At 44.2% G+C, this 27,242-nt stretch overlaps 1 protein-coding gene across 2 annotated transcripts; it reads left to right on the top strand.

Annotated features, from left to right (window-relative positions):
- The first annotated feature begins 6,942 nt into the window (after positions 1 to 6,942).
- On the top strand, positions 6,943 to 21,135 carry LOC123997143 (scaffold attachment factor B2-like). Of its 2 annotated transcripts, none has more exons than XM_046301229.1 (18): positions 6,943 to 7,240; positions 7,869 to 7,959; positions 8,098 to 8,162; positions 8,258 to 8,485; positions 8,738 to 8,783; positions 9,570 to 9,975; positions 10,326 to 10,372; positions 10,517 to 10,626; positions 10,775 to 10,924; positions 16,780 to 16,865; positions 16,967 to 17,099; positions 17,208 to 17,350; positions 17,511 to 17,831; positions 18,029 to 18,181; positions 18,447 to 18,489; positions 20,044 to 20,126; positions 20,234 to 20,326; positions 20,452 to 21,135. In XM_046301229.1, the coding sequence occupies exons 1-18, from the start codon at positions 7,076 to 7,078 to the stop codon at positions 20,558 to 20,560; spliced, it is 2,472 nt and encodes an 823-aa protein (XP_046157185.1). In that variant the 5' UTR covers positions 6,943 to 7,075; the 3' UTR covers positions 20,561 to 21,135. The 2 variants fall into 2 exon arrangements, with proteins under 2 accessions (XP_046157185.1, XP_046157186.1); XM_046301230.1 differs by having other exon boundaries at positions 6,944 to 7,240; positions 18,044 to 18,181.
- Positions 21,136 to 27,242: the final 6,107 nt, after the last annotated feature.

Here is a 27,242-nt window from a genome sequence, read left to right as displayed (position 1 = left end):
CGTCTTCCCTCCCCCCTCCCGTCCTTGTCGAGAGCGCACCTATTTACAAGGTACGTAAGATCATGGACATGCGTTCTCGGGGACGGGGTCACCAATACTTAGTGGATTGGGAGGGTTACGGTCCTGAGGAGAGGAGTTGGGTTCCGTCTCGGGACGTGCTGGACCGTTCACTCATTGATGATTTCCTCCGTTGCCGCCAGGATTCCTCCTCGAGTGCGCCAGGAGGCGCTCGGTGAGTGGGGGGTACTGTCATGTTTTGTCATTTATTATCATGTCTTGTCCCTGTGCTTCCCATTCTATTAGTTTCCCTCTGCTGGTCTTATTAGGTTCTTTCCCTCTTTCTATCCCTCTCTCTCCCCCTCCCTCTCTCACTCTCTCGCTCTCTCTTCTCTCTATCGTTCCGTTCCTGCTCCCAGCTGTTCCTATTCCCCTAATCATCATTTAGTCTTCCCACACCTGTTCCCGATCCTTTTCCCTGATTAGAGTCCCTATTTCTCTCCTTGTTTCCCGTACCTGCCCTGTCGGATCCTCATTTATAATTCACCGTGCTGTGTCTATGTTTTGCCCTGTCGTGTCGTGTTTCCCTCAGATGCTGCGTGGTGAGCAGGTGTCTGAGTCTGCTAGGTTCAAGTGCCTTCCCGAGGCAACCTGCAGTTCTCGATCAAGTCTCCAGTCTGTTCTAGTCTTTACGTGTAGTATTATGCTTTTTGTTTTGTAAAGTTTATTCTGGATTAAATACTCTGTTTTCGCCAAGTCGCTTTTGGGTCCTCATTCACCAGCATGACACTTCCTGCAGTGCATTAATAGACTCTGGGGCGGAGGGCTGTTTTATGGACGAAGCCTGGGCTCGGGAACATGACATTCCTCTCAGACAGTTAGGGGAGCCCACGGTCATGTTCGCCTTGGATGGTAGTCCTCTCCCCAGTATATTATGTGAAACACTACCTTTAACCCTCACAGTATCTGGTAACCATAGTGAGACCATTTCTTTTTTGATTTTTTGTTCACCTTTTACACCTGTTGTTTTGGGTCATCCCTGGCTAGTGTGTCATAATCCTTCTTTTGATTGGTCTAGTAATTCTATCCTTTCCTGGAACGTTTCTTGTCATGTGAAATGTTTAATGTCTGCTATTCCTCCTGTTTCTTCTGCTCCCTCTTCACAGGAGGAACCCGGTGATTTGACAGGAGGGCCGGAGGAATATCATGATCTGCGCACGGTCTTCAGTCGGTCTAGAGCCCCCTCCCTCCCTCCTCACCGGTCGTATGATTGTTGTACTGATCTCCTCAAGAAGCGTTTTGCATCCGCTCCTATCCTTGTTGCACCTGACGTCACTAAACAGTTCATTGTCGAGGTAGACGCGTCGGGGGTGGGCGTGGGAGCCATTCTGTCCCAGCGCTCCCATACTGATGATGGGGTCCACCCTTGTGCGTATTTTTCTCATCGCCTGTCGCCGTCGGAACGTAACTATGATCAAATCAAATCAAATCAAATTTATTTATATAGCCCTTCGTACATCAGCTGATATCTCAAAGTGCTGTACAGAAACCCAGCCTAAAACCCCAAACAGCAAACAATGCAGGTGTAAAAGCACGGTGGCTAGGAAAAACTCCCTAGAAAGGCCAAAACCTAGGAAGAAACCTAGAGAGGAACCGGGCTATGTGGGGTGGCCAGTCCTCTTCTGGCTGTGCCGGGTAGAGATTATAACAGAACATGGCCAAGATGTTCAAATGTTCATAAATGACCAGCATGGTCAAATAATAATAAGGCAGAACAGTTGAAACTGGAGCAGCAGCACAGTCAGGTGGACTGGGGACAGCAAGGAGCCATCATGTCAGGTAGTCCTGGGGCACGGTCCTAGGGCTCAGGTCCTCCGAGAGAGAGAAAGAAAGAGAGAATTAGAGAGAGCATATGTGGGGTGGCCAGTCCTCTTCTGGCTGTGCCGGGTGGAGATTATAACAGAACGTGGCCAAGATGTTCAAATGTTCATAAATGACCAGCATGGTTGAATAATAGTAAGGCAGAACAGTTGAAACTGGAGCAGGAGCATGGCCAGGTGGACTGGGGACAGCAAGGAGTCCTCATGTCAGGTAGTCCTGGGACATGGTCCTAGGGCCCAGGCCAGTTGAAACTGGAGCAGCAGCATGGCCAGGTGGACTGGGGACAGCAAGGAGTCATCATGTCAGGTAGTCCTGGGGCATGGTCCTAGGGCTCAGGTCCTCTGAGAGAGAGAGAGAAAGAAAGAGAGAAGGAGAGAATTAGAGAACGCACACTTAGATTCACACAGGACACCGAATAGGACAGGAGAAGTACTCCAGATAAACAAACTGACCCTAGCCCCCCGACACATAAACTACTGCAGCATAAATACTGGAGGCTGAGACAGGAGGGGTCAGGAGACACTGTGGCCCCATCCGAGGACACCCCCGGACAGGGCCCAAACAGGAAGGATATAACCCCACCCACTTTGCCAAAGCACAGCCCCCACACCACTAGAGGGAATCTTCAACCACCAACTTACCATCCTGAGACAAGGCCGAGTATAGCCCACAAAGATCTCCGACATGGTACAACCCAAGGGGGGGGAAACCCAGACAGGCCGACCACAACAGTGAATCAACCCACCCAGGTGACGCACCCCCCCCAGGGACGGCACGAGAGAGCCCCAGCAAGCCAGTGACTCAGCCCCCGTAACAGGGTTAGAGGCAGAGAATCCCAGTGGAAAAAGGGGAACCGGCCAGGCAGAGACAGCAAGGGCGGTTCGTTGCTCCAGAGCCTTTCCGTTCACCTTCCCACTCCTGGGCCAGACTACACTCAATCATATGACCCACTGAAGAGATGAGTCTTCAGTAAAGACTTAAAGGTTGAGACCGAGTTTGCGTCTCTGACATGGGTAGGCAGACCGTTCCATAAAAATGGATGATGTGGCTAACCGCGAACTGCTCGCCATCCGTTTAGCCTTAGGCGAATGGCGACAGTGGTTGGAGGGGGCGACCGTTCCTTTTGTCGTTTGGACTGACCAAAAGAACCTTGAGTACATCCGTTCTGCCAAACGACTCAATGCGCGTCAAGCTCGTTGGGCGTTGTTTTTCGCTCGTTTCGAGTTCGTGATTTCTTATCGCCCGGGTACTAAGAACACCAAGCCTCATGCTTTATCCCGTCTCTTCAGTTCTTCTGTAGCGTCTACCGATCCCGAGGGGATTCTCCCTGAGGGGCGTGTTGTCGGGTTGAATGTCTGGGGAATTGAGAGACAGGTCAAGCAAGCACTCACTCACACTCCGTCGCGCGCGCTTGTCCTAGTAACCTTCTTTTCGTTCCTGTCTCTACTCGTCTGGCTGTTCTTCAGTGGGCTCACTCTGCCAAGTTAGCTGGCCACCCCGGCGTTCGGGGTATGCTTGCTTCTATTCGCCAGCGGTTTTGGTGGCCTACTCAGGAGCGTGACACGCGCCGTTTCGTGGCTGCTTGTTCGGACTGCGCGCAGAATAAGTCCGGTAACTTTTTTCTGCTTCTGCTCCTGGTCTTGCTGGGTCTCAGTCTGTCCCCAGCCACCGCATCTCTCCTGCCCTTGCTGTGTCTCAGTCTGTCCCCTGCCACCGCATCTCTCCTGGTTCTGCTCCTGCACTTGCTGTGTCTCAGTCTGTCCACAACCACCGCCTCTCTCCTGTTCCTGGTCTTAGCCTTGCTGTGTCTCAGTCTGTCCCTAGTTGTTACTCTCCTGGCCTGTTTGGTCCTGATTGCTCTAACGCTTACAGTTCTCTACCCGTGTCTCATTTTTTTAAGAGTAATAGCCCTAGATTCCCTCTTCATCGTCTCCCGTTACGGTCCTGAGGAGAGGAGTTGGGTTCTTTCTCGGGACGTGCTGGACCGTTTGTTGATCTATGATTTCCTCCGTTGCCGCCAGGGTTCCTCCTCGAGTGCGCCAGGAGGCGCTCGGTGAGTGGGGGGGTACTGTCATGTTTTGTCATATATTGTCATGTCTTGTCCTTGTGCTTTCCCTTCTGTTCGTTTCCCCCTGCTGGTCTTATTAGGTTCTTTCCCTCTTTCTATCCCTCTCTCTCCCCCTCCCTCTCTCCCTCTCTCTCTCTCTCTCTCTCTATCGTTCCGTTCCTGCTCCCAGCTGTTCCTCATTCTCCTAACTACCTCATTTACTCTTTTCACACCTGTCCCCTATTTTGCCCTCTGATTAGAGTCCCTATTTCTCCCTCTGTTTTCCGCTTCTGTCCTTCTCGGATCCTTGCTTGAGTTTCGCTGTTCGGTGTCCTTGTTCCGCCCTGTCGTGTTTTACCTTCTTCAGATGCTGCGTGTGAGCAGGTGTCAATGTCAGCTACGGCCGGTGCCTTCCCGAAGCGACCTGCAGTCTGTGGTCGTGTCTCCAGTCATTCCTCGCTACTGACGAGTGGATTTCAGTTTTCCTGTTTTTGCATTTACCTAGATAATATCCAGGATTATCGCTTTTGTTTAAAACTGGAATAAAGACTCTGTTTCCGTTAAGTCGCTTTTGGGTCCTCATTCACCTGCATAACAAGGACTCTACCTTTTAAAGATAAGTCCCTCTGTAGCCATTGATTTAGTTTCTTCTGGGTTTTTTTAATAAGAGGGTTAAAATTTAGTAAGCCTCTAGACTTCTGATCCTTTGTAATGGTTATGCCTAAATATGTAAGTTCTTCTTTTACTGGAATATCATAATATGAAGGTGTCACACAATCTTTGACAGCCATGAGTTCACATTTCTTAATGTTAAGATATAGACCAGACGCTTTGGAAAAGGATTGTGTCACATTGATCGATATGGGAATTTGGTTAGCGTCTTTCAGAAAAAGTGTAGTATTGTCAGCCAGCTGGCTTATAATAATTTCTTTACCAGCTATGGAAATACCTTGTACAGGACTATTATTTAAAGAATTTGCATGAAGTTGGGTGATTAATAAAAACAGGTACGGAGAGATAGGACAACCTTGCCTAATTCCTCTCTTTAACTCAAATCTAGGTGAGGTGCCATATTTCAATTTGATAGAGCTGTTACCATTTGCATAGAAAGTCTTAATAGCCTTACAGAAAAAATCCCCAAAGCCAAGTCTCTCAAGGGAGTGGAAGAGAAACTGATGCTCTACTGTGTCAAATGCTTTATAAAAATCTAAAAATAATATGAAGCTATCCTCAGTTATTAGGTCTGAGTAGTCAAGTACGTCTAATACTAGTCTGACATTGTTAGAAAAATGTCTGTTCCTCATGAAGCCAGACTGTGTTTCATCAATGATTGCATCCAGAACTTCTTTAATTCTTTTTGCAAGTAGTGAGGCTAATATCTTATAGTCATTATTAAGAAGACAAATTGGACGCCAGTTATCGATGAGCAGCACTTATTTTTTAGGCTTAGGTATCAGTGTTATTAACCCCTGACTCATTGTAGGAGGGAGAACATTGTTTTTAATACTCTCTAAAAAGACTTCGAATAGGAAGGGAGCTACTTGTTCAGAAAATAATTTGTAAAATTCTGATGTAATTCCATCAACACCTGGTGATTTATTGTAACAATGCTACTTAATATAATGTTTACATACCCTACATTACTCATCTCATATGTATATACCGTACTCGATACCATCTACTGCATCTTGCCTATGCCGTTCTGTACCATCACTCATTAATATATCTTGATGTACATATTCTTTATCCCTTTACACTTGTGTGTGTATAAGGTAGTCGTTTTGGAATTGTTAGGTTAGATTACTCGTTGGTTATTACTGCATTGTCGGAACTAGAAGCACAAGCATTTCGCTACACTCGCATTAACATCTGCTAACCATGTGCATGTGACAAATACATTTGATTTGATTTATTTAATTTGTATGACACTACAAGCTTGGCACACCTGTATTTGGGGAGTTTCTCCCATTTTTCTCTGCAGATCCTCTCAAGCTCTGTCAGGTTGGATGGAAAGCATTGTTGCACAGCTATTTTCAGGTCTCTCCAGAGATGTTCGATCAAGATCAAGTCTAGGCTCTGGCTGGTCCACTCAAGGACATTTAGTGCCTTGTCCCTAAGGAACTCCTGCGTTATTTTGGCAGTATGTCCAGCCAGCCTCACATCCGCAGACCACGTGTTTGGCGTCGTGTGTGCATTTTATCGATGGCAGCTTGAATGCACAGAGATACTGTAACGAGATCCCGAGGCCCATTGTTGTGCAATTCATCCACCCCAACACCTCATGTTTCAGCATGATAATGCATGGCCCCATGTCACAAGGATCTGTACACAATCACTGGAAGCTGAAAATGTCCCATTTCTTCCATGGCCTGCATACTCACCAGACATGTCACACATTGAGCATGTTAGGGATGCTCTGGGTAGACATGTATGACAGCGTGTTCCAGTTCCCGCCAATATCCGGCAACTTCACACAGCCATTGCAGAGGAGTGGGACAACATTCTACAGGCCACAATCAACAGCCTGATCAACTCTATGTGAAGGAGAAGTGTTGTGCTGCATAAGGCAAATAGTGGTCACACTGGTTTTCTGATTCACACCGCTACTTTTTTTTAAAGCTATCTGTGACCAACAGATGTATATCTGTATTCTCAGTCATGTGAAATCAATAGATTAGGACTAATTAATGTATTTCCATTGACTGATTTGCTTATGTGAACTGTAACTCAGTAAAATCTTAGACATTGTTGCGTTCATATTTTTGTTCAGTGTGTTCAGGGAAAATTAACACGAATCCACGAATACAACATATATAGATTGTGTGGATTCGTGTATATTTTCGCTTCCCCGTATTGAATGTACTTTTCTCTTGTATATTTTTTCGCACCCCCGTTCAGTTGGTGGCAACAATACACCACCATCTTCTGCGTGTAGCAGAACGTAAAACTCAAAGAAGAAGAACAAGTGCACGTTTAGGCGTTCACAATTATAAGAACACTGCCCCTTTTCACAAACTGTTTTCAGATGACATATGCGCAGTGGAGTTCCCTGTTCATAGTGCGCCATTTTGTGACAGTAGGCCGCTTGTTTCGTGCAAGAGATTAGTTAACCTGTGCTTGCAAACACAATAACGTTTTCTCAGTGTAATCATGGCTGAAAACTATTCGACGGGTGAAGCAGGGGGCGTTGAGATTCCTGAGGGAGCAATTCGTAAATTGTCGGAGCTGAGAGTCATTGACTTGAAAGCAGAATTAAAAAAGCGAAATCTGGACGCCACTGGCATCAAGAGTACGCTGACAGAGAGGCTGAAAAAGGTAACGTTAGCCAAGCTAACTAGTAGCTATGTAGATGTGCTTATGCATCACGATAATTTACAAATGAACTGGAACCAGTGTCACGTCATTAGTTAGTTGCATGATGTATATAACCACTAGTATTTGCTAGCTGACTAAGTTTTATATTTAAAATAAAGGAAGCTAACGTCAGCTAGCCATGGCCTTGCGTAGGCGAACGGCAAGGCCTTTGTGAGCGGGCGTGATAGCCACATGGTGCCCTTTCCCAAACCTCTCCTCGGGCACCCCCGCTCCGTATTCCAGAACTAGCTAGTTTAACATACATGATTCAACAAATGAAAGCCTTAGTGATTAGTTGACCATTTGAATCCGATGTGTTCGTACTACAATACATCGAATAGGTTTAATGATTGTAGGCACTGGAGGAGAGGTTAAGGAAACACTGAAACAAGGCCTGCAAGCTGGCTTGTCAGATGTTTGTTAGTGATAATGTTCACCAACTAGCACTAATGTGGTAGCAACTAGCACTGAGTTGTAGCTGACCACAGCCGTGTGTTTGATAATAGTCGAGTTGGCTAAACTGAAACCAGATATAACGTAGGTAACTAGCCAGGTAACTATAATAATTCCTTATGTAATTGCTCCACAGGCCATTGAAGAAGAGGGTGGAAACCCAGATGAGATGGTGGTTGTTCTCGATGCAACTCCTAAGGCGGCACTGGCTAAACGGACCTCCAAAGGTATGTTTAGGGAGTGAGCTCAAGGTCTTATTAAGCAATATTGTCTTGGAGTAAATTGATATTAGGGACTTAAATACCCCACTTTTCTCCCCAGTTTTGTGATCTTTAATTGTGATCCTATTACGGTCTTGTCTGCAGGGAAAAGACCGGAGAACGATGAATCAGAGGACTGCACCATTGAGGAAGATTCGGGTGATGGCCAGGTGAGCATCTACCACCGTTTTTATTTAATGCAATCACTATGCACTCCCTGCATAACAATCTATTCATAAATTCACCTTCCATAATTCCATTCAAGGATGACAACATGCAGGACATGGACATCCTGGATATGAATGTGCTTGATGAGGCTGAGAATGACAACAGTATGCCGGCAGAGGAGGAGTATGACACAGATGAAGTCCTGAACTCTCCGTCGGATGAAGTCAACACCGAGATCCTGGCTGACGAAGAGGCCATGAATGAAGATGAACGCAATGGAATCTCTGGCTCTCTTGAGCTGATGCGTGAAGCCAAACCTGAAGAGGTGAGAAACTCGCTTCTGTTGTGGCACAGTCATATCTAAGGATTCCAATATTCTCACTTGTTTTTTTGTTAATTATGAAGCACAGCCTGAATTAGCAGACATTTAAGAGAAGGGAGATCTAAAGAGTTAAAGTTAAATAAAATGCAAGCACATTTCATAATTTGTGTTTAGTTGTAAGGAAAACAGACTGTAAAACCCCATTAGTGCTAGGAGCCATGTTACACAAGATACATTTTCCTTTTATTCCATTAGGTTCAAGAGAAGGATCCGAAGCCCAAAGACTCAAAGGAAGAAATAGGTACTGTTGAAAAGGGGTTGGAAGTTGATATGAATGCACACTATCTTTTTGCAGTGTTAAATCCGGTATGCAAGTCGTTTTAGATTAACATTCTTGCCTGTGGTTGGTCAGGAAGAGACTGGAAATCCAAAGAAAATTGCTGACTGTGTGTTGATGCTTGTTAACTGGAATTGCTAAACACTGATATATGAATCTGTCTGTTTTGGGCACCCTCCTATTATTAAAACAGAACTGGTTAACAATCTGAAGCACAAAGACAGTAATTAAAGGTTTAGTTGTTGCAGTTTTAGCACGCAGTGTTTTTAGCTTGCCACGCAAAGACCAAGAAGAGAAGACTGAGGCCCATCATTTGAAACCAACCATTCAAAAGCCTTTTTAGGACTGACTAATATTCTCACTGGAGATGAGACTAATGGACTTGTTATACAAACCAAAAGAATTCTGAATTCGCTGTCACTTACCAGATTATGGACACTCATGAAGTCAGCAATTGCATGAAGATGGACCTTCATGGAGCCTCTGCTGATCTTCTGGCTTTCTTCAGATCAGATCTTTTTCTGCCTAGGGATCAGGTGAACTGAAATGGTCGACTTGAATGAGGAGTTAGGCTGCTTGGCCAGTCTCTTTGGTTTTTCCAGTCTCTTGTTACGTGTGTATCTGTGTATACGTAGTTCAATGACAGCGGAGGGCCACGACCTTTTCCAGCCTTGCCAGTTCCACGTTAACCATTGCTGTGTTTCAGAAGTAATTAAACTCTGTGCCATTCTATTCCTGTTAAATCCGTAGAAACTGATAAAGTAGCCGGGTCTTGTTTATCTGAGCCGCTAAATGAAGAGCGCCAGGAGCCACCGACAGAAGATCAAGCCACCATCGGGGACAAGGTCAATGTTGCCGAGGAAGACAATTTGGAGCCTGAACTGTCGACTAGCGACATGGACGTTGCTAAGCTAACTGCGAGTGAAATGAAAGACACTGGCGACAAACAAAATGTTCCCGACGAGGCAGATGACGCTGAAAGCGAGAGCGCTCAGGCTGTTAGCGTAAGCGAGCAGGGCGCGGGTGAAACCGAAAGCGCTGTTGATTCGGAAATGGTCTCTAAGGCTGAGGGTGAGGAGAAGACTGAAGAGAATGCTGCAGAATCAACGACAGTGAAAGAGTCCTCTTCTGTTGAGGGTGATGATCAGAAAAAGAGGTTTGTTGTTTTCTGTCTACTAGAACAATGGCTATCTCTGTTGCATTGGGTCCTTTTTTTAGCAAGTTTTGGTGCTCCTCGACGTAAAATGGTCTGCATTTGTGTCAAGTTATCATTTTGTCATTTCCCACCCCTACCTCACCTCTTTACCTTCATAAAGTAATGTATTGGGAGTTTCTTTGGCCATGTAAGGCTGCCTTGTAACATTGACACCCACTCAAATCACTGTAGTGTTCTATATGCTGGGGTAATTACTATGTGCACAGGGTAAGTATAATTCATCTGGATGAGCCCCCTCCCCCAGGTCTTCTCATTTCCAGATATTAATTGTGTGTTCTCTTTGTCTTTAGTTCTGATGAGGAAAAAGGTAGCAAGCCTGACTCAAAAGATGAAAAGGGTAAGAGTAAACATTGTTCATTCTGTAATTGTGATGTGTCCATTGTAGGAAATTACAATAGACTTGCTCACACCTGAATGAGGTGCTGAATCAGCTCTGATGAATGTCTGTACAGTTGTCTCATGTTTGTCTGTGTTCTGAAAGGCCCTGCAGGTAGTGCTCCAGCTAGTAGTGGCAGAAACCTGTGGGTTAGTGGCCTCTCCTCCAACACCAGAGCAACTGATCTAAAGACTCTGTTCAGCAAGCACGGAAAGGTCAGTATCCTGAGGGGAAAATAAGCTATTTTTTTTGGTATATATGTTCATGCAAGATGTAGGTGTGAAATTGTACTGTACTTTTGGACCCCACACACCTTCCCTGCCCACAAATTAAGTGTTCTATCCTTCTCTGTCTCAACATCAGGTTGTTGGCGCTAAAGTGGTGACTAACGCCCGGAGCCCCGGGGCTCGCTGCTATGGTTTTGTCACCATGTGTTCCACAGAGGAGGCCACCAAGTGTATCAGCCACCTGAACAGGACCGAGCTCCATGGTAGAATGATCTCTGTGGAGAGGGTGAGGGTCATTATCTACCATCTATATCAGTGGCCACTCCTCTAAACCTGTAGTTTTGTCAAATGTATAGGATGCCTTCATTCAGAAAAGTGAGGATTGACCATGCCAACCTGCATGCATTTTGCGTGCCATGTACGCCATTTGAGGGCTTCTAGTTGGCACATTGTGGTGTTTCACTTAATAGGAATAGGCGTCCCGCTAGCGGGACACCTGGGAAAAATATCGGTGACGTCAGAGGGCGCGCAATTCAAATAAATAATCGTAATATTAAACATTCATGAACATACAAGTATCTTATGTCATTTAAAAGCTTAAATTCTTAATCCAACTATGCTGTCTTGATTTACAATAGGCTTTACAGCTAAAGTGTTGAATAGACTGACATCTAGTGGAAGCCATAGGGATTGCAATCTGGGAGCCAGAATTACATAGGACCCCATAGCTTTCCATTGTAAAAGCCTAGCACCTAAAAAAATTATTTGGCCTTTCGCTTGCCATATCAATTCTGTTATAGTCTCAGATATTATTTTAACAGTTTTAGAAACTTGTGTTTTCTATCCAATGCTACCAATTTATATGCATTTTCCTGGCTTCTGGGCCTGAGTAACAGGCAATTTACTTTGGGCATTTCAGTCAGGCGGAAATTCAGGAACCTAGACCCTATCCCTAACAAGTTGACTGTCTAAAGTTGGAGCTGAGCCAATCAGACAATGCTCTAGCTCTCCGCTCCGGCCTGCCCTTTAGTCTTAATAATCTTGGAACTACCCATCCCGGATCTGGGAGAATTGTCAGCAACTACACTAATTAGCATAGCGCAACGGTCAGATAATCTTACTAGAAAGTATTCATATTCATGAAATCATAAGTGAAAAATAGCGAAACACAGCTTAGCTTTTTGTTAATCACCCTTTCGTCTCAGATTTTGAAATTATGCTTTACAGCGACAGCAAGACAAGCGTTTAAGTTTATCGATAGCATAGCATTATGTCCAGCTAGCAGCAGGAAGCTTTGTCACGAAAAGCAATCAAATGAACCGTTTACCTTTGATCTTTGGATGTTTTCACTGACGAGGCTCCCAGTTAGACGGCAAATGTTCCTTTTGTTCCATAAAGATGATTTTTATACCCCAAAATACCTCCGTTTTTGTTTGTCACGTTATGTTCAGAAATCCACCAGAAATAGCGGTCACGACAACGGCGGTAAAAATTTCAAATTATATCCATGATATCGACAAACATGGCAAATGGTTTTTTATAATCACTCCTCAAGGTGTTTTTCAAACATCTATTCGATAATACACTGCTCAAAAAAATAAAGGGAACACTAAAATAACACATCCTCGATCTGAATGAATGAAATATTTTTATTAAATACTTTTTTCATTACATAGTTGAATGTGCTGACAACAATGATCAATGGAAATAAACCCATGGAGGTCTGGATTTGGAGTCACACTCAAAATTAAAGTGAAATACCACACTACAGGTTGATCCAACTTTGATGTAATGTCCTTAAAACAAGTCAAAATGAGGCTCAGTAGTGTGTGTGGCCTCAACGTGCCTGTATGACCTCCCTACAACGCCTGGGCATGCTCCTGATGAGGTGGCGAATGATCTCCTGAGAGATCTCCCAGACCTGGACTAAAGCATCTGCCAACTCTTGGACAGTCTGTGTTGTGGATGGAGCGAGACATGATGTCCCAGATGTGCTCAATTGGATTCAGGTCTGGGGAACGGGCGGGCCAGTCCATAGCATCAATGCCTTCCTCTTGCAGGAACTGCTGACACACTCCAGCCACATGAGGTCTAGCATTGTTTTGCCATTAAGAGGAACTCAGGGCTAACCGCACCAGCATATGGTCTCACAAGGGGTCTGAGGATCTCATCTTGGTACCTAATGGCAGTCAGGCTACCTCTGGCGAGCACATGGAGAGCTGTGCGGCCCCCCCAAAGAAATGCCACCCCACACCATGACTGCCAAACCGGTCATGCTGGAGGATGTTGCAGGCAGCAGAACGTTCTCCACGGAGTCTCGACTGTCACGTGCTCAGTGTGAACCTGCTTTCGTCTGTGAAGAGCACAGGCCGGGCGCCAGTGCCGAATTTGCCAATCTTGGTGTTCTCTGGAAAATGCCAAACGCCCTGCACGGTGTTGGGCTATAAGCACAACTCTCACTCGTACCACCCTCATGGAGTCTGTTTCTGAACGTTTGAGCAGACATGCACATTTGTGGCCTGCTGGAGGTCATTTTGCAGGGCTCTGGCAGTGCTCCTCCTTGCACAAAGGCGGAGGTAGCGGTCCTGCTGCTGTGTTGTTGCCCTCCTACGGCCTCCTCCGGCCTCCTCCGGCCTCCTCCACGTCTCCTGATGTACTGGCCTGTCTCCTGGTAGCGCCTCCATGCTCTGGACACTACGCTGACAGACACAGCAAACCTTGCCACAGCTCGCATCGATGTGCCATCCTGGATGAGCTGCACTACCTGAGCCACTTGTGTGGGTTGTAGACTCCGTCTCATGCTACCACTAGAGTGAAAGCACCGCCAGCATTCAAAAGTGACCAAAACATCAGCCAGGAAGCATAGGAACTGAGAAGTGGTCTGTAGTCACCACCTGCAGAACCACTCCTTTATTGGGGGTGTCTGGCTAATTGCCTATAATTTCCAACTGTTTTCTATTCCATTTGCTCAACAGCATGTGAAATGTATTTGAAATCAGTGTTGCTTCGTAAGTGGACAGTTTGATTTCACAGAAGTGTGATTGACTTGGATTTACATTGTTGTTTAAGTGTTCCCATAATTTTTTTGAGCAGTGTATATCAACCGGGACAGTTGGCTTTTCAGTAGGACCGGGAGAAAATGGCTACCACTTACGCAAGAATCACTCAGAGCCATCAGCTGGCCACTTAAGCAATGTGCCCCTTTATGCTCATTCTTTACATTTACATTTATTCTTCAACATAAAGGTGTGAAACTATGTCTAAAGGCTGTAGACACCTTGGGAAGGATGGTTGATCTGGTTGATATCCCTTTCAATAGTCAATAGGGATGCATAGGAAAACAGTGTTCAAAACAAGTCACTTCCTGTTTGGGTTTTCCTCATGCTTTTGCCTGCAATATCAGTTCTGTTATACTCACAGAAAATATTTTGGAAACTTGTGTTTTCTATCCTAAGCTATCAATTATATGCATATTCTAGCATCTGGTCCTGAGAAATAGGCAGTTTACTTTGGGAACATTATTTTTCCAAAAATGAAAATAATGCCCCCTAGCTTCAAGAGGTTAATACTAAACTCAGCAAAAAAAGAAATGTCCCTTTTTCAGGACCCTGTCTTTCAAAGATAATTCATACAAATAACCTCACAGCTCTTCATTGTAAAGGGTTTAAACACTGTTTCCCATGCTTGTTCAATGAACCATAAACAATTCATCTTCATGCACCTGTGGAACGGTCGACACTAACCGCTTAGACGTAGGCAATTAAAGTCACAGTTATGAAAACTTAGGACACTAAAGAGCCCTTTCTACTGACAAACACAAAGAATGATGCCCAGGGTCCCTGCTCATCTGCATGAACGTGCCTTATGCATGCTGCAAGGAGGAATGAGGACTGCAGATAATGGCCACAGCAATAAATTGCAATGTCCATACTATGAGATGCCTAAAACAGCGCTACAGGGAGACCGGACGGACAGCTGATTGTCCTTGCAGTGGCAGACCATGTGTAACACCTGCAAAGGATCCGAACATCACATGACAGGTGCAGGATGGCAACAACTGCCCGAGTTACTCCAGGAATGCTCAATCCCTCCATCAGTGCTCAGACTGTTCGCAATAGGCTGAGAGAGGCTGGACTGAGGGCTTGTAAGGCCTTTAAGGCAGGTCCTCACCAGACATCACCGGCAACAACGTCGCTTATGGGCACAAACCCACCGTCGCTGGACCAGACAGGACTGGCAAAAAGTGCTCTTAACTGACGAGTAGCAATTTTGTCTCACCAGGGGTGATGGTCTGATTTGCATTTATCGTCAAAGGAATGAGCGTTCCACCGAGGCCTGTACTCTGGAGCGGGATCGAATTTGGAGGTGGCGGGTCCGTCATGGTCTGGGGTGTTGTCACACCATCAACTCTGCGTTACAGGGAAGACATCCTCCCTCATGTGGTACCCTTCCTGCAGGCTCATCCTGACAACTCTCCAGCATGACAATGCCACTAGCCATACTGCTCATTCTGTGTGTGATTTCCTACAAGACAGGAATGTCAGTGTTCTGCCATGGCCAGTGAAGAGCCTGGTTGCAATCCCTTTGAGCACTTCTGGGACCTGTTGGATCAGAGGGATGCTAGGGCCATTCCCCTGAAACCAGCTCATATAGGCTGTCTACAATGTTTTAAAAACCCTATTCAGAAGGGACTTATATTATTAGAGAACGCTGGTTGTGTATTTATAACCCCAGAATGTCCGTTACGCCAGAGGACGATTCGTACAGAATATTTTTTTCTCCAATGCTCCCTATAATTATTTCTCTAAATAAATTGACAGTTATGACAGAAGCCTAGAAGTTTCTTTTTCTAGGCTTGTCCAGGCGACAACAGGCTACACTGAACTCAAATTTCTTTAAACGATACCAAACAATCTTTGCTATAGTGTCGTCATAATATTTCAGTTGTGGAAGTGTGATCATTAGGATATTTTAGCAATCCACAGTAGTAGATGTCCTAAATGCCCCCAAGCCTAAACAACGTTGTTGTGGAATTTCCTACACCGGGACACTCAAAGTCTTATCTTCAATGAACCATTGTTTATTGTCAGTGCACTTGAGAGGTTCTATCAAACTTGATGCACCATAGTGAATGTCTGTCAAGAGCTCTAAAGGGACAGTCCTGTTTAGTCCTCTTTTTATATATGATAGACAAGTGATATTTTTAGCTTATTCATAATTCATTCAACGTTTGCTTCATTCATGTGACCGACCAATACTTCACGGGCTTCTGGGTTTGCTGCCAAATTGCAGACACTGAACGAATCCTCACTATCAGTCACTAGCATGAACACAGAAATTGGTTTATAGAAAGCATAACTTTTTCCATCACAGCTCACTTTATCAAATCAGTTAATTATTTTTTTTGCTCAAACCGCGAGCAACGCCTGTCAAACTCTAACATTTCTCTCACAGCACAGGGATGCCGATTCGCAAAGGGCTAGTATTATCAGAGGAGGTTGTGGTTGGAAATGTTACTCTCCTGGCATGAAGAATTGACTGGCATGGCAAATTCGGATGTGACTGAAATTGTACTTTTGTGCTTGTGCACATAATTACGTTACCTCCCCCAGTAAAACTAATCCCATCTGAATAAGGCTTTTAAACATTTTTATTACCTTTTTATTTAACTAGGCAAGTCAGTTAAGAACAAGTTCTTATTTCCAATGACGGGCTAGGAACAGTGGGCTAACTGCCTGTTCAGGGGCAGAACGACAGATTTGTACCTTGTCAGCTCGGGGGTTTGAACTTGCAACCTTCCGGTTACTAGTTGGACTAACCACTAGGCTACCCTGCCGCCCCACAGAGCGTGAGCGTATCCGCCTGTTAAGAAAGTATATACATTTAATTGTAAATATGTGTACATACATTAATCATTTTCTAGTTAGCTACTGAAAAGCAGCCAATTACCAAGTACCCGTAAGTCTAGCATACCATTCCTGCTTCTGCTGCCAACATTATTAAGCAAAACAAAAGTGCATTTGGTGTGGTATTTGCACGGGAGTTGGCGATGCTGCTGCCGCCACCCTGAAGTGGTACTAAAAATAAAAAAAATCTTCATGGTTGGCAAGGGACGTTTTTATAATCCGACCTCTGTTCCAGGCTAAGAATGAGCCTGCTGGCAAGAAGCCTGCTGACAAGAGCGACGCTAAGTCTGGCACCGACAGGAGACACTCCTCAGACTCCAAGTAAGCTCTGAGAACATGTCAATGTCATTACACATTAAGCTATGTACCTATTGTATGTCATCGATACTAGATTCGTGTTTTTAACCATTTTCTCTATCCAGGTCCGATGCCAACAAGGATGAAATGGCTGAAGGAGAAGTCGGAAAAGATGGCAAACGTAATGAGAGGACAGTGGTGATGGACAAGTCCAAGGGAGAGCCTGTCATCAGCGTGAAAGCCAAAAGCAAAGACCGGGTAAGCTACCCAAACGCTGAAATCTATGCTCCGTCTATTGAACTTTCACCTCAAACTTTTGTGGTAAAAATGGTTACGCAACATGAGCTTTTGTCTTGTTCAAAACAGAGCTCCAAGAGTCGCGACCGCAAGTCCCCAAGCAAAGAGAAGGACATCCTGTCGTTTGACCAGATCAAAGAGCAGCGTGAGCGGGAGAGACGGAGGCAGAGGGAGAGGGAGGTCAGGGAGGTGGACAGACGCAGGCCCTCTGGGTGAGGAGTTGCAATAGCTGCACGACATTTCACCTCAATGCTAAGAATGAAGCCAGCTTGTACACTGTTGGCTTGTTACAGCAGTTAGAATGCTTTGAAAAGAGACTGGTCATTCAAAATTATTCCACTAAATATCTCCTATGCTTTCTGTTTGGCCCAGGGAGCGCAGCAGTGGCCCAGACCGTGGCAGCGTGGACAACCGCACAGAGCGTGAGCGTATCCGCCTGTTCCGGGAGAAGGAGGAGCGCGAGCGCCTCCTGCGGAAAAGGAACTGGCTGGAGGTGGAGAAGGAGCGGCTGAACTTTGACCGCATGGAGCGCGAGTTCCTGGAGCGTGAGCGTCAGCGTGTGGAGTACGAGCGCCGGCGTGAGCAGGAGAGGATCCAGCGGGAGAGGGATGAGCTCCGCAGGCAGCAGGAGCAGCTGCGCTTCGAGCAGGACCGCCGCCCCCTCAAGAGGCCCTACGCCGACTTGGACAACAGGTACACACTTGGTACACGTCTGCCAACCTTTCACTCCTCTCCACAGCGTCAGTACCCCTGTTTGAGTTACAAGGTCTCTTATCATAGATGGCTGGATATGGCCATATAACAACCTCAGCCTTACTCTAGATCTTCGGTGTGCATGATTGTCATCTAAAGACATGCATGGTTTGAAAATATTTTATTGCGACTGACAGACCTGCTGCTTGTAGGAAAGACGACTGGCAGGACAAGAGGCTGGCTATGGATGACCGCTATGGGGGGCGCTCAGACTTCGGTCGCCAGGAGCGCTACCAAGACATTGACCACAGGGACCGCGGTCGCTACCAGGACGATGCCGTCATTGACAGGTACAGAGTAGACTAAAGTTATTTGCAGTGAGCTGACACCAGCTGTCATTACTGTTTATAACATTGTTTATGTAGGTCTGATGATGGGAGGGCCTCAAATATTTTCCGGCTGTTTCTACATCACTTGAATTGATGCATATATTTATACTTACATAAAATGGCGTTTTAATGGCAAACTGATTGGTGGTGAATTTGTGGTTGTATGCCACACGTTTCAGTCAATAATCAATGTGTTTAGTAATGTTTCATGTAATCTTTCCTGTAGGAGGGACACTTCACGGGCTGTAGTTGCAGACAGGGATAGCACGGTAAGAGACATGGCCTCATGCAATCTACACACAGTGCCCCATACTGACCAAGCGAAAAAAAACAGGTTTTTCGATTTTTTTATTTAATATTTAAAAAGATGTATATCGTGCTCGCTCTCTGCTATGAGACTTTAAATTAAGCTCAGGTGCATCCTGTTTCCATTGATCGTCCTTGGATGTTTCTACAATTTGATTGGAGTCCACTTGTGGTAAATTCAAATGATTGAATGTGATTTGGAAGGGCAATCCTGTATATAAGGTCCCACATTTGACAGTGCATGTCAGAGCAAAAACCAAGTCGTGAGGTCGAAGGAATTGTCCGTAGCGCCCCGGGACAGGATTGTGTCGACACAGATCTGGCGAAGGGTACCAGATAATCTCTGCAGCACTCAAGGTCCCCAAGTGGCCTCCATCTTCCAATTTAAGAACGTTTGGATCCGTGAAGATTCTTCCTAGAGCTGGCCGCCCAGCCAAACTGAGCAATCGGGGGAGAAGGTCCTTGGTCAGGGAGGTGACCAAGAACCTGATGGTCACTGACAGTGCTCTAGAGTTCCTCTATGGAAATGGGAGAATCTTCTGGCAGGACAACCATCTCTGCAGCACTCCACCAATCAGGCCTTGATGCTAGAATGGCCAGACAGAAGCCATTCCTCAGTAAAAGGCATATGACAGCCTGCTTGGAGTTTGCCAAAAGGCACTTAAAGACTGACCATGAGGAACAAGATTCTCTGGTCTGATGAAACCAAGATTGAACACTTGAATGCCAAGCGTCACTTCTGGAGGAAACTTGGCATCACGTGGGGATGTTTTTCAACGGCAGTGAATGGGAAACTAGTCAGGATCGAGGGAAAGATGAACGGAGCAAAGTACAGAGATCTTTGTTGAAAACGTATTCCAGAGCACTCAGGACGTTTCACTTTCCAACAGGACGTTTCACTTTCCAACAGGACAACGACCCTAAGCGCACAGCCAAGACCACACAGGAGTGGCTTCGGGACCAGTTTCTGAATATCCTTGAGTTGGCCAGCAAGAGCCTGGACTTGAACTCTATCGACCATCTCTGGAGAGACCTGGAAATAGCTGTGCTGCGACACTCTCCATACAACCTGACAACACTTGATAGGATCTGCAGAGAAGGGGAGAAACTCTCCAAATACAGGTGTGCCAAGCTTGTGGTATCATACTCAAGGCTGTAATCGCTGCCAAAGGTGCTTCAACAAAGTACTGAATAAAGGGTCTGAATACTTAGGTAAATGTGATATTTCAGTTTTTTTTATTTTTAATCAATTAGCAGAATGTCTAAACTGGTTTTTGCTTTGTCATTATGGGGTATTGTGACGATTTTGTCTCCCCTCAATTTAATACATTTTAGAATAAGGCTGTAATATAACAATGTGGATAAAGTCAAGGTCTGAATATTTTCCCAAATGCACTGTATGCTATTAGGCACCAATATGAGTTGTTGAACATGTCGTACCACTGTTTTACAGCATTTGGTGCCTTTAAAAAAAAAAGGTGATGCGATTTTGTTTTTAATTGTGCTTCCCTCACCAGCACTTCTCGGACCGTACCGAGAGGCACGGGAGGGACACCTGGACCGCAGCAGGAAGTTATGACAAGCGTACTATTAATCCAAGGTTAGTTTGATTTTTAGATGGTTTTGTCGATTTTAATTTGCCTGTCACCAGATGGATGCCACGGTGTGCTTTGAGCTGCTCATCACTGTCTGTCTGATTTCTTTCAGGGAGGGCCGTGACTGGGACAGAACCTGGCAAACCGGTCGAGACGGGGGCATCCCAGGCCAAAGTCACATGGGGGCACGGGGAGGAATGGCGAGGTAAGCTCATAGGTGTTTATGGCAATATTGATTATGTTTTTGAGACATCTGGAAATGTGGGGCCAGTAAGTGTGAAATCCTTTAGCAATTCTGGTCCTTATGGTGTCTTGTTTTCTGACCCCCAGTCGTGGAGGAGGCTACATGACAACCGGGACCTCCCAGTCCCTCTCTGGAGCTCTGAATCGTCAGAATCAGATGATGCAGGGTGGCGGGGCCTTCGGTCGCCGCTACTGAGGTCTGAACACCCTTGTTCCAGTCACATGTTTAGATGTATTGTGAAACTGTCTGCAGCATGTATATTGCTCACAAAAGCTTTGTGAATTCGATGTTGCTTTTATAGACCCTTTGACTTTTCTTCCTCCTTTTAAAATGTAAGATTGCAATTGAATTTAACTGAACATCTGAGTTTTAAATGTCTGATCAGATCATTCATAGTTTTTTTCACTCTGAATTACCTGTTTTTTTTTCAAATAGAAAATTGATAAATTCCGTTCAATTTGTGTGTTTTGTATGTGGTTGAATCTTGGTAAGAAATGCTCAGGAATGCGTCTGCTTTAAACTTGGTTGCGGAAAAGTATGAACACAATGGTTATGATTGCATTTCAGGCTTAATTTCAATTACTGTCAAATGTGGCATTGTCTTAGTGGTAAAGTACAAATCTTTTAAGAATTTGTATTGGATAGGAGTAAACGATTAACTGCGTTTGATTCAACTGCAGTTCTACAATACCACCACTGGATGGCACCAGATGGCTATTTTCTGTGAGATGAAAATGCTGCCTAATAAAGTTTTTCTTTTTGCAGGCCAAGGGCATACATTTTGATTTACTTTCTCATCATGATTGTTTTTAAGAGTAATATTTGATTGCAAAACATTAACAAATGTTTGGTTTGTGGTAGATAACTCCACAAATCAAAAATAATTAGACCTAAGAGCTCTGAGCTCTTCATGCAGCCATAAATTATAAGTACATTAATCATCTTGCCCTAGTGAAATGTGTTATGTGGGTATTTTCACCTACATCCTTGTAGGCTACATGTTTGGAGTGTTACACTATACATTTTTTTTTGTGACCATCTTTTCATAATGAGCTTAATAGTGTTAAAATAACCTGATTAGTTTGGCATGATTGTTGTCTATCTACTCCATAGGGCCTAGGCCAAACTGATGTAAACAGTTGTTAAAAATTGACATTTTGTTTAATCTACTTGATTTTCTCCTAACCTGCCAGCAGTTTTCCCCTCTAGCAGCCTGCCATAATCTTTGTCTATCTTGCCCAGCTCAGAGATTAAAGATTAATCTTTGGTTCAGTCATAGAATTAGCATACTATGATAGACATGAACCTTAAGGTCAGCCATCTTGGTCAGGGAGTTGGACAGAAGTTGTAAATGCAACAAGTACTGATATTGTATCATAATAGCGTTCAGTGTTCCAAGAAAAACATTAAGACATTCACTGGCTGTTTGCATATTTTAGAGGCTATTCATATAGAAATAGTAGTTATAGTGACAGTATTTTGGGTAGACTATTATTACACTATCACATGCGTAACTTATTTTCCTGCATACGTAAAATCAAGGGTTTTGGATTTCTCCCTGACCAGTCTGGTTGCCATTTTCACAACATTCTGGAATGTTGACGGTTAAAATTAGCTAGATAACCAACAACTGTAATGACGTATTTGAGAGACGAGTGCTCGTTGTGAAAATGTATTTGTTTTCAATAAACATTGGAGACCATATAGTTTACATGTCAACAAATCTAAACCAACCCTGTCTGTTTTCCCCGCGACAGTTTTGTTGCTAAACCACCAACCCATCGATGGGTCCAGTACCGGCTTCATGCCCAATTCGCGCCACACACGTGACGGGCGTTGACAGAAAAACCCGACTTGCTAGCTAACGGATCCACTGCAAAGTGATTTGACATGGATTAAACAGTTAAACTATGATTATTTACCAAACTAGATTTTTATTCTTTCACCAGCTTGCCAGCTATACTGAACTAAAATTAAAACGCAACATGCAAAAATGTAAGAATTTACTCAGTTCATTTAAGGAAATCAATCAATTGAAATAAATTCATTAGGCCCTAATCTGTGGGTTTCACATGACTGGGCAGGGGCTCAGCCATGGTGGGCCTTGGAGAACATGGGCCTACCACTTGGCAGCTAGGCCCACCAATTGGGGAGCCTGGCCCACCCCCACAGGTCAAAAAGCCGAATGTGGAGATTATACGTTATACGTTGGTGGATGTACTGACAAATTCTCTAAATCGACAGTGGGAGGCAGTTTATGGTAGAAAATGTAACATTCAATTTTATGGCAATGGCTCTGGTGGACATTCCTGCAGTCAGCATGCCAATTACTCTTACCTCAACTGCACATTTTATAGTGGCTTTTGTCCCCAGCACAAGGTGCACCGGTGTAATGGTCATGCTGTTTAATCAGCTTCTTGATATGCTATACCTGTCAGGTGGATGGTTTATCTTGGCAAAGGAGAAATGCTCACTTACAGGGATGTAAACATATTTGTGAACACAATTTGAGAGGAAAGCTTTTTGTGCATGTTTAAAATTTCTGGGATTTTTTTGTTTCAGCTCATGAAAAACGGGACCACCACTTTACATGTTCCGTTTATATTTTTGTTCAGTGTACTTTTGCTTGTTATCAAGCAAAGATACTTGTCCTTCCATCTGTGTTACAAGTAAATAATGTCTCTCCAGAGTGGAGAAAAAGTTATTCAGGTAGCTATGGGTCAAATAAACCTAAACATGTTTTGTAAGTAAAATCACTAATTCATATTTGGTGGCCTACATTATTGTAGCCATTTTCGGTGCTATTTCTGCGTGTCATAATACACCAAGTGGCCCGAACCGCTGACATGGTAGTCCTTGCAGAACTAAGAGTAAGACTTCAACATTTCTTTATAGAAGGTGTCCCTGCGCTTCACACAATCCATTCTGCCAGCCCAGTTAACGATCAGACCAAACACGACTCCCAACACCATTAAGTTTGCTGATGACACAACAGTGGTAGGCCTGATCACCCAAAATTATGAGACAGCCTATAGGGAGGAGGTCAGAGAACGGGCAGTGTGGTGCCAGGACAAAAACCTCTCCCTCAATGTGAGCAAGACAAAGGAGATACAGGAATATGCAGGCCAAACACGCCCCCATTAACATCGACAGGGCTCTAGAGCGGGTTGAGAGTTTCAAGTTTCTTGGTGTCCACATCACCAACGAATTATCATGCTCCAAACACACCAAGACAGTCGTGAAGAGGGCCCGACGAAACCTTTTTCCTCTCAGGACACTGAACAAATTTGGCATGGGTCCCCAGATCCTCAAAAAGTTCTACAGCTGCACCATCGAGAGCATCCTGACCGGTTGCATCAGCGCCTGGTATGGCAACTGCCCGGCATCTGACCGTATGGTACTACAGAGGGTAGTGCATACGGCCCAGTACATTGCTGGGGCCAAGCTTCCTGCCATCCAGGACCTATATAATATGCCGTGTCAGAGGAAAGCCAATAAAATTGTCAGAGACTCCAGTCGCCCAAGTCATAGACTGTTCTCTCTGCTACCGCACGGAAAGCGGTACCGGAGCGCCAAGTCCAGGACCAAAAGGCTCCTTAACAGCTTCTACCCCCAAGCCATAAGACTGCTGAAAAATTAATCAAATGGCCACCGGACTATTTACATTGACACCTCGCTCCCCTCCATTTGTTTTGTGCACTGCTGCTACTCACTGTTTATTATCTACGCATAGTCATTTCACCGAGACCTACATGTACAAATGACCTCAACTAACTGTACCCCTGCACACTGACTCGGTACTTCTGTAGCTCAGTTGGTAGAGCATGGCGCTTGTAACGCCAGGGTAGTGGGTTCGATTCCCGGGACCACCCATACGTAGAATGTATGCACACATGACTGCAAGTCGCTTTGGATAAAAGCGTCTGCTAAATGGCATATATTATTATTATTACCGGTACCCCTTAGCCTCGTTATTATTTTATTGTGTTAATTTTTATTATTTCTTTACTTTAGTTTATTTGGTAAATCTTTTCTTAACTGCACTGTTGGTTAAAGGATCGGCCCCTTTTTTCAGTTTTCGCCTAAAATGACATACCCAAATCTAACTACCTGTATCTCAGGCCCTGAAGCAAGTACCATTTGAAAGGAAACACTTTGAAGTTTGTGGAAATGTGAAAGGAATGTAGGAAAATATAACACATTAGATCTGGTAAAAGATAATACAAAGGAGAAAAAAAAATATTTGTGTATTTGTTTGTACCGTCATATTTGAAATAGAAGAGAAAGGCCATAATGTATTATTACAGCCCAGGTGCCATTTAGATATTGGCCACTAGATGGCAGCAGTGTTCGCGCAAAGTTTTAGACTGATCCAATGAACCATTGCATTTCTGTTCAAAGTTTGTATCAAGACTGCCCAAATGTGCCTAATTTGTTTATTAATAACTTTTTATGTTCAAAAATGTGTACTCCTCAAAAATAGCATGGTATTATTTCACTGTAATAGCTACAGTAAATTGGACAGTGCAGTTAGATTAACAAGAAATTAAGCTTTCTGCCAATATCAGATATGTCTATGTCCTGGGAAATGTTCTTGTTACTTACAACCTCATACTAATTGCATTAGGCTACGTTAGTGCAACTGTCCCGCAGGGGACCCACCAATCCTGAAGAAGTTTTAAGGGCTTGTAAGTAAGCATTTCACGGCACGGTCTACACATGTATTTGGCTCGTGACAAATTTTGATTCGATTTACTAAGGTTGTTACTGTTGCTCGCTGGTGGTGTCTACCGGAATCAAATAATCTTGATGCAATATATTGATTCCAAATTGTGTTAAATTAATGATCAGTAATTAGAAAAATAAAAGCAGTAGGTGACACCAAATACCTATCATCTGAGTCTTGAAGTATTTTTTCATGTCCTTACAGTGACAATACCATGCCAGCACCTACACTTTTTAAATTTCAAGTACAGAGGATGACCTTATCCTGTCTGCCGAGTGGTAAGGTAGTCCATGGCTGCAGGCGTGGGCCTAAGAAGCTTATCAGAGGACAATGAGAGATTGGTGAAGGCATGTAAAAAAGGGCATGTCAGTCAGGAAGGCAATTGTGATATTTCAAGTACCGAGAATGACCTTAGCAGTGGCGGTCATGAAAGATGATTGTTAAGCAAATAATTGCTGGACTCATGGTAATTGACCGTTAATTAACATAAAAACGTTTATCTCCTGGCTTACACGCATAGCCTGCAAGCCACTGATGCTGACCTTTGGAACATTACATTTTAAAAAGTCTAATAAATCCATTGAATATAGTCTACACCATCACAATAAATCCATTATTTATTTTAGACAGGTCTAAAGAAACATGATATGTAGGAAATGTAGTCTATTTCAGAAGAACAGAATAGCATACTCGTGAGTTGTCCTTACGTTAGGCCCTATGCCAAATGGATGTAGGCTACACTAGTTCATTTAGCAGATAAGATCTCTTTAGATTTCTGTGGCATTATTTTGTATTCATTTATCGTATGAAGAATACAATTGAACATAGCCTAATAAAATAGAAAGGATATTTTCTCCAAATAATTTCCAAGGAAGTTCGCCCACGCAGCTATTCTGTGTTGAGCGGTTAACAAAGATACAGATCCTCCCTATATGCTTAATTTAGAGTTATTTATGCAACTTTAGCTGTCATACAAATGTTGGACTATATGTTTAGATGTTTTATATATTCCAAGGCTGCATGATGCAACTAATGATGATCTGAATAAAGTCAGGCCTTGATGCTAGAATGGCCAGACAGAAGCCACTCCTCAGTAAAAGGCATATGACAGCCTGCTTGGAGTTTGCCAAAAGGCACTTAAAGACTGACCATGAGGAACAAGATTCTCTGGTCTGATGAAACCAAGATTGAACTCTTGAATGCCAAGCGTCACTTCTGGAGGAAACCTGGCATCACGTGGGGATGTTTTTCAACGGCAGTGAATGGGAAACTAGTCAGGATCGAGGGAAAGATGAACGGAGCAAAGTACAGAGATCTTTGTTGAAAACGTATTCCAGAGCGCTCAGGACGTTTCACTTTCCAACAGGACAACGACCCTAAAAGCGCACAGCCAAGACCACACAGGAGTGGCTTCGGGACCAGTTTCTGAATATCCTTGAGTGGGCCAGCAAGAGCCTGGACTTGAACTCTATCGACCATCTCTGGAGAGACATGAAAGTAGCTGTGTAGCAACGTTCCCCATACAACCTGACAACACTTGATAGGATCTGCAGAGAAGAGGAGAAACTCTCCAAATACAGGTGTGCCAAGCTTGTGGTATCATACTCAAGGCTGTAATCGCTGCCAAAGGTGCTTCAACAAAGTACTGAATAAAGGGTCTGAATACTTAGGTAAATGTGATATTTCAGTTTTTTATTTTTAATCAATTAGCAGAATGTCTAAACTGGTTTTTGCTTTGTCATTATGGGGTATTGTGACGATTTTGTCTCCAATTTAATCAATTTTAGAATAAGGCTGTAATATAACAATGTGGATAAAGTCAAGGTCTGACTTGCACACACTTCATCAGTCTCTCTGTAATACCCCTAAAAATCCATGCCTTTTGCGGCCAAAGTGGCCGTTGTGCCCTTGAGCTGAATATAATTATATTCTCCCGGATCAACTCTCACTCACACGGCTATCAGATATCTCAATTCTTATTCGCCAATGTCCGTCATGTGATTGGGTCCTTCTCGCAGCTAAGAAGTAGGCTACAAGTGAAGACGGACACATCCCTCTTATAGAATTCTGAGGTGCATATTAAAGATGTTTAGCATATTTTTAGTCAGCCAGCAAGATGAGTAGGCCTAACAAACAGCAAAAACACTAGCC

This window comes from Oncorhynchus gorbuscha, linkage group LG15 (genome assembly GCF_021184085.1).
Source record: "Oncorhynchus gorbuscha isolate QuinsamMale2020 ecotype Even-year linkage group LG15, OgorEven_v1.0, whole genome shotgun sequence".
In the NCBI taxonomy this organism is placed as follows: domain Eukaryota; kingdom Metazoa; phylum Chordata; class Actinopteri; order Salmoniformes; family Salmonidae; genus Oncorhynchus; species Oncorhynchus gorbuscha.
The sequence above is the reverse complement of the archived record's forward strand: the minus strand, read 5'-3'. Positions and strand labels throughout refer to the sequence as shown.

What these genes read in the sequence shown, in the direction of transcription:
- LOC123997143 (XM_046301229.1), top strand. Translation starts at nt 7,076, where the DNA reads ATGGCTGAAAACTATTCGACGGGTGAAGCAGGGGGCGTTGAGATTCCT. An exon ending in AGACACTCCTCAGACTCCAA is followed by an intron (nt 16,866 to 16,966) that starts GTAAGCTCTGAG and finishes TTCTCTATCCAG; the next exon opens with GTCCGATGCCAACAAGGATG. An exon ending in AAGCGTACTATTAATCCAAG is followed by an intron (nt 20,127 to 20,233) that starts GTTAGTTTGATT and finishes GATTTCTTTCAG; the next exon opens with GGAGGGCCGTGACTGGGACA.